Here is a 7500-nt window from a genome sequence, read left to right on the forward strand (position 1 = left end):
ACTTCACTCGGTGATTGGTTCAAATTTCTCGCGCCACTCTTTCAACCAATCAGAAGTGAAACCAAAACCAATCATGGCTAGTATCATGGCTCGCGCTTGCACATTTTCGCATGCTTTGTGCATGCTACGTGTAATTACTTCGAGGTTTGATTGACACTCGATTGAAACTCGCTCTATTACCAATTAACTGGCTGCAGGTTGAGAATTTACCTTGCTAATTCTTGTTATTGTATCCAGTCGAATGACGAGAGTTTTCGCGCTTGATGACTTGATCTTCTCAAAACACAAATAGCTAGAATAGAATATCAATATTGCTTTTCAGATTGTTCTTCTATTTATCTTGGTAAGAAGGCTATAAAATTGTTCTTTTATTTATCTTGGTAAGAAGGCTATAAAACCATAGGATTTAATTCATGCTGCTTACCTTTGAGATAGAAAGAGCCTTCCTTGCTTAACGTTCGAGAACGATTTTTCCTTGTTCAACAAAGTACACTTTTTGCCGTCTTCCCAACCTTATAAATGCGAAAATAAAGGTCAGTGGTTAAGAGTGAATGAGTGTAGTCGAAGGACAGCAACCGTTCACACTAAGCACTTGGCTTGGGCCTAGTCGATTTGTCCTCCAATTCCCACGGCCCGCTCCCATCCGGCATTGTAGCTCAGTCAGTAGAGCAACGGTGATTTAATCTGGTTGTCGTGGGTTCAATTACCCACCCAAGCCCGAGATTTTTCGCCGTTCTTGGGTGATGCACAAAAAGTAGTTCCAAATAATAAAAATAATCACTTTTGAAATCTCAAGGATAAATAAATTGAACTCCACTTTCTCCTGCAAACAAACAAACAAAAGTCGCAGCTCAACGAAATTGGGTGGAAAGCATAATTATACAACGCGCCGCTGATATATTGAGCAGCTGATATAAGGGCCATGTATTATCTCAAAGCACGGCACCATAGCCAGCCTGCAGCTGGGAACCAACCCTCGCTTTTGTGTAAACGTAGCACTCCTCTCTGTTTGCTAATGACGTTCGCGACGATTGTCATGGTTGTATCACAGATATCAGTGAGTAAAATAACCACTATCATTTTCACCTGGTAAGGAGGTCTCGCTTGATGGTAAGTTGAATTTCTCTGAGAAATGGTTTGTAGTGGCGCCTGAAATCTGCTCTGAAGAGCTGTTGGTACTAAGCGATGACAAGGAACTCGCAGAGGGCGTTCGTGAAATCTTCTGAAAATTAAATTATGAAAAAGCATTGGATCAGATTGTGGACGATGATTGCCGTAGATCGGAGACAGGGGTAGGGTTTTTTTCAAACGTCGACCGTTTATTAATATGCCCTTTGCAGCTTGTGATCAAACGGTATAAAAACCGCTATACTGGAACACAAATTGCGCGCTGGGATATTTAAAACAACGAAAATTTAAATAAACTTGCCTTGTTTTAAATGTCCCAGTGCGTAATTTGCGTTTCAGTATGGCGATTTTTGTACCATGTGATCACCAAACTACAAAGGATCCATTATATTTCAAACGAAATAACTATCAGAGAGTAAGATATATTCCCATGTTAACCATCTCAGACGAGCGTTAGTCCAAGTAAACTGGAAATGGGCCCAAACAAGGACAGAAAAAGAAATGAAACGGGTGTGAAATGATTCGCACCCTGGTCAGACATGTGGACGACTCGGACAGCACAATTCGCGGATCTCGTAGTGCAGAACCAACTAGAGATCTTTACACTCAATCACCGGCCTTTTGGGGGAATTTGATGTGTTGGAAGGCCTATTCGAGTACAGGAGATTTGAACATGCGCATTTGCAAAGATGATGCAAAAACATGATGACGTCATGACACTAGACGACTTAAACGTCATATGACTTTAGAAACCTTCGAATTCCGTTTCTTCTTCTCCCTTGTCGTCGAGAAACAAGGCAAGAAAACACTCTTCCCTACCTCGTGATTAGTGTCAGCTTCATTCTGCCTGGCTACCAATTCAGCATCTGTTGGCAGCTCCCTCCATAGTTTGGCAGTTCCATCGTATCGCTTCTTCACCTGAATTCAAATTCAAAGGTTTCTCCCAGTCATGAAGCAACCAATGTTTGATGAAGTTTGCGTGTAAAGAGATTTCGTTTACCACGGAATGGATAAATGAGATGGGTGAAACGTGGATGGATCGAATAGATGAATGAATCGAATAAAACAGATGAATGAAGCAGTTGAAATTGATGAATGAAACGGATAAGTGAAACGGATGAATAAACTTGATAGATAAGACAGATAAATGAAACGGAGCAATTAACGGATAAAGCCGACGAATGGAGCGGCTGAAACCCGGCGATGAATGAAAAGGATGGAACGGATGTCTAAATAAAACGGTTGAAACGAGACATTAGGCTGATTTAGCAACAGAACCGGAATCTCATTTGACGACGGGAGTGCGCGCGGAATAGTCTGGATTGTACTCTAATCTAACTTAATACATGGGCATTTTTTTGCGCGCGCGGTCGTCAAATGAGGTTCCTCTTCTGTTCCCGTTTTATTGCTAAATCAGACTATTTCATCACTCCTAGGGTTGCTTTGCACGCATGGGTTCGAATCCCATCCTCGTCGCCAATGTAACGTCCTTACTTGTTGTTTATTATTAAACACTCCAACCAAATCAGATCCTTTCACCCTACGGGTTACACCATTTTATACAAATCATGTGGTCACGTGGTATGTCCATATATGGTACAACACTACAATGAAGTTTCATTCTCTCGTACCATTACATGTGCGATATTGTAACAGGCTTGCCAAAACAGTGGTTAAGGCGAAAAGTCTGGACGTCTTTGAGGGTCAATTATAGTCTCTTATGTATAACCACAGCCAATTTACATTGTTGCAATTTATTGAGCCATGTTGATTCAGGCGGAAAACACATTGCATGTAATACGTTAGCACGTGCAAAGAAAAAAGAAAAACTGAAAATTACCTTCGGAAACCGATTGTAAATCTGGTTGATAACAAAGAATTTGATTCCCAAAAACAGTCCTGTTGAATAAAACAGAAAAACAATGTTTAGGCGCTGACTAAAAGGATTGACCTCATGTTACACATGTGGACGTTACCTATAAGCATGAATAATTTTGGTCCTTTCAGCAGCAACGATGCAACCAGTGCAATGCATAAAGCAATGAACAATCTTCCCGTAGCCTCAGGGTGATGCCAGTTTAACAGACTAAGAGAAAAGAGAAATGCGCGGTAAAACACAGAGCAATCAATAATGTCATTATGTGAATTCTATTTCATTAGATTGAATAGCTCGGCGGTCCACTGGTTCCCCGTAAGGGAGGTCATAAATTCATTGAGTATTTGTGCATGGTTTACTCCCGCAATTTTCACTTTTAAGTACTTCCTATAAATTTACTCAAAGTTTAATAACAAAACTAGTAGACAGTTTCTCACGACCAAAAGTGCGCAGAAATGTAGACGTCTTTTTCGTCGATGTCTCTTTTAACAATAGTTATGTTCTTCTCCCAAACCATATAGTATATATGGAGAAAATTCAATAGGCCAAATGGCCAATTCCTTGAAAATTGTGTCGAAAAATTCTTGCCTTGACTTCATTCTCACGAAACAAAATAAAATACAATGAAATAAATGAAACGATGGAATCTTGGGAAACAGAAAGCTGACCGTTCAAAAGCATCACACTGAAAGAACATTGACTTACTTTTTCATTTTTTCCAGTGAGTCGGCCATTTTTCCAAGTGTGTTCTAAGAAAGGAAGAAAACAGAGTAACTAGGCTCGCTTTACTGGTTAACTGAAAAGCGATGAAAGAATTGATGTTCACGATCACAAGCAAAACATTCAAAACATCCTCACTGGGTCAGACTGAAGGAGTTCAAGTGAACTTAAGACATAAGACCGGAGTCGTTTGAACGCAAGTGTATTTCGTGATTTATAGGCACGAATGATGATTTGAATGTTCTCAAAATTGACCATATATCACGAAATTATCTAGCAAGTTCATACGATTATTTTATTTACTATATACTCAACAAAATTACACCGCCTCTGTGTTTCCATAGCGACTTCCGTATTGCACTCTAATCTATTTATGATTCGTCATTGACCAATCTGAAACGCGATGTTCTGTCGAGTATATAATGAAAATTTAAACCATGACTAGGCAAGTATGGTCGTCGTGTTTATTAATTTTAGCGTAGTGGTGATATCACTCTCTTTCCACGAATGTGTCCCAAATCTGATTCCCTGGCTTTGCGTTATAGGTATGTTGGGCGTGTTACTTTGCTTTCCAGTGGGAGAATTTCTTCTCCGGATATTCCAGGTATCCCATCTCACGAACAAACAATATAAGATTTGAGTTGATTCATCGTAAACAAAGTAAAGCATTTTCCCTTTGCAGGGTCTCCAATTTGACATTTCAAGCGCAGTTTATTTATTATTAAATACTCTAACATTGCACCATGCATTCCTGAAGACAAGCTCGTTACCTGTACTTTCCTTGCTACTTGTAAGACCAGCTGAAATTTGTCCGACCAGCTGTAATCCTCGGAAGATGTAGCCTGTAAAAAAAGTAAAGTTTTTGTCTGATCTTTTTATACTATTTTACACCGGAAACTTGTAGTTATATTGGCCCTACTTAAAAGTCCTAGTTAGTGCCCGCGCGAAAACACCGGATACGAGATTTGTGGGGTAGGAGTAAACGACGATGAAGATCGAATTTTTTCTTTTTTTTGCTAGAGCCTGCGAAAAAAGAACGAGGAAAAAAGAAAGAAAACAAGACTTATTAACGAGACACTATCAGAAGCCACGCCCTCTTCTTGATTTCTGTCCAGTTGTTTTATCCATGCGATGAAAACCATCTACTATTTAGTCAAGTTGGCTCGCCTAGTGCGCATGCGCAATACGCACCAGTAAGCACTAATGCACATCAGTGCGTACCACGTGGAAATTATTAGGAATACGTTGGGAAATAGAATTTAAATCGTCGCTAGCGGTACTTGCCTCCTCTCTTGCTGTTTCAGTGAATCCTAGTCGCTTTTTGATGCCTCTGTAGACGGAAGAAGAAAATGAAACTCGCGTAAATGTATATTTCAGTGCTAAAGCTCGCAGCGTGATTCAGTGAATCATTTAAGGATTTTCCGTGAAGTACCATTAAATGCGTTTTTCGTGGATGCACGGGCGTGCTTTTTAATGCACAATACTGTTTAGGAGTCGATGTTGTCTTGTTGCGGAATTCTTCGTTTTCTATCAAAAGAACATCTGCCATGTTTTTAAACCAAAACATACGAAAATGTTTGCACAAGAATAAAGTTTTTATTAGTTCGGGGCGCCAACATACCCAAAGTACTTTGTCAACGAACATCGATGACAAAAATGTGGACGCTGTGAAATCGTGTCAAGACCAAGGATAGGTACGTTTCTTTCTCAGTTATATATTTGAAAAGGCTTTTTTATTCCGTCTATGAGCCCCCTTTTTAAGACTCTCTCCTCTCGATATTGGCTCACCCTATACTTCTTACGAAATAACCAAAACTCGGGGTTTTCCGGCAGTAACCTGGATTTTACAGTATGCCAACTTACTTAGCTTGAAGATAATTCAAGAAAAGCTGCAATATCGCCATGAAAAGGACCAAGGAAAGGAGATATCCATGCCAGACAGAATACATATACACCTATAACAATAGGAAAAATGTTAAGAAAAATGTTGGCTTGTTTCAATTGTCAAGTTTGCCCCTTATTTCCATAAATGCACGTAATTGCATGCGCCCCAAATTTCGATGTCCAACAAAGTGTGCTTTAAGTCTAACCATTTGCAAGGTGTAAGTATTGTGTCAGTATTGTTTTTTAGTGAGGTCAAATGCAGCTGTGTCTCTTCATTTGAGAGCCGGAGTTTAAGGGAAACGTCGTAACGTAAATTGTTTATGTCTCCAGACGCGAATCAAGGAGCTTTAGCAACGACAACGGCGACAGCAACAATAACGTCAAAAATTTGCATATTTAGTGGGCAAAACAATAGCTTTGCACGCTCTGCACGTGGGTTTTTCATTTTTGTCTATTTCTTTGCCGTCGTCAGCAAAAGAACAACGTGAAATGACCAAATTTGAGGTTTTATGAGAAACGTCTGCGATTGAGGATAAATTTTCATTTCCTCTCGTAAATTGAGCGTCGTTCATTCTAGTTTCGTTCTTGAGGGTTTGCCAAACCTTTGTCACGTTAAAATGTTTGGAATAGTCGCAAAGCGATGACAAAAACCCGAAATCACATTTAACGACGAGGTTCTCGTTGCCGTTACCGTCGTCGTTGCTAAAGCTACCTATCGATGTTGAAGTTGGAGGGAAGAGAAAGGAGACACTTCACGACACTTATCAAAATCGTTGGGATCTATTTGCGTGCAGTTACGTTCTAGACATATCTGTAGTTTTCAACTGTAAAGGCTAAAGCAAAGCATAGAATAGCGGAGCGTGGCTTGGCACATTATTGCATAACACAGCAAGGCTTATAGCTGAGCCAGGATCCGATACTTTGGGAGCGAATACCAAACACCATGAGCTTGAATGATATTTTCCTTCTCATGGTTATGACCAGTTTGCTATTTCCAGTTTCGATTCAAAAATTTTGCAAGAGTGACGTAATCAAAGACATTGCACGAAGGTTGATTGGCTAATTTGACAATCAGAGATTGCGAGGGAAGCGGTTCCAAATATAGATGGTCTCAATAAACTGGAAGAGGAACAATGTGGAGTTGCAAAGCTACTGGATAATATCAGCATCTCATAGACAGACATAGCATAGCATAGCATAGCATAGCATAGCATAGCATAGCATTCCAAAACGATATCAGACTCACATCGTCATCTAAATCGTTATTGTTATTATTGTAAAGAATACATATAATGATGTAAACGCAAAATTACATACTAACCACAAATATTAAGAAAGACGCAGCTGGATTTGACCAGGAGAAAATGTTTCTAACTGACTTGATGAAACCCGTTATGGGTTTGATACCTGCAGCTGTAGAACAACAAGAAGAAGTAAGTATTAAAAAATAAAATAAAAGAAAAATAAACGTAAAAAAATCTTTAGGAGACATTAGGGCCGTTTATACGAGAGAAAATAAGACGCGAACACCCCGTATAAATGGTACAAAATCTGCGTTCACGGCTTTCTCAAGCCGCGGCTTATCCTGGCCGGGGAGTTTATACTCGTATAAATAGTTCCTTTCGCGTATTATGTACGCCGCGCTTATTTTCTCTCGTATAAACGGCCCTATTGTAGCCCAGTAGATTAGACACCAGTGCAATTGCATTCAACCCTCGCTCTTAAGACAATTCCCTTCAGTTGGAGCGCAGCCATTACAGGGAAAAGGTGCTGGAAGCAAGTTTGACTTGAAATACACAGCCCTCAGGTTTAAGGGTGGTATCTGGCTAGACTCTTTGGGACCCTCAGGTTCCTATGTTGGAAGATTAAGCCGTGAAGAATTTTCTGATTGC

General features: G+C 39.9%; 1 protein-coding gene across 1 annotated transcript in view; it reads right to left on the minus strand.

The window, feature by feature from the left end:
- LOC138011734 (GRAM domain-containing protein 4-like) overlaps window positions 1–7500 on the minus strand; it is a 22639-nt gene that overhangs the window by 7176 nt on the left and 7963 nt on the right. Inside the window, exons 7-17 of the mRNA XM_068858880.1 lie at window positions 6930–7021; window positions 5588–5679; window positions 5009–5054; window positions 4495–4566; window positions 3710–3753; window positions 3105–3214; window positions 2969–3027; window positions 1948–2046; window positions 1087–1222; window positions 425–512; window positions 211–292 (exon numbers count right to left, since the gene is read on the minus strand). Coding sequence (XP_068714981.1) covers window positions 211–292; window positions 425–512; window positions 1087–1222; window positions 1948–2046; window positions 2969–3027; window positions 3105–3214; window positions 3710–3753; window positions 4495–4566; window positions 5009–5054; window positions 5588–5679; window positions 6930–7021 — 920 coding nt within the window. The remainder of the gene's footprint in view (window positions 1–210; window positions 293–424; window positions 513–1086; window positions 1223–1947; window positions 2047–2968; window positions 3028–3104; window positions 3215–3709; window positions 3754–4494; window positions 4567–5008; window positions 5055–5587; window positions 5680–6929; window positions 7022–7500) is intronic.

The sequence above is a fragment of the Montipora foliosa genome, chromosome 7 (assembly GCF_036669935.1).
Source record: "Montipora foliosa isolate CH-2021 chromosome 7, ASM3666993v2, whole genome shotgun sequence".
NCBI classification, from domain to species: Eukaryota; Metazoa; Cnidaria; class Anthozoa; order Scleractinia; family Acroporidae; genus Montipora; species Montipora foliosa.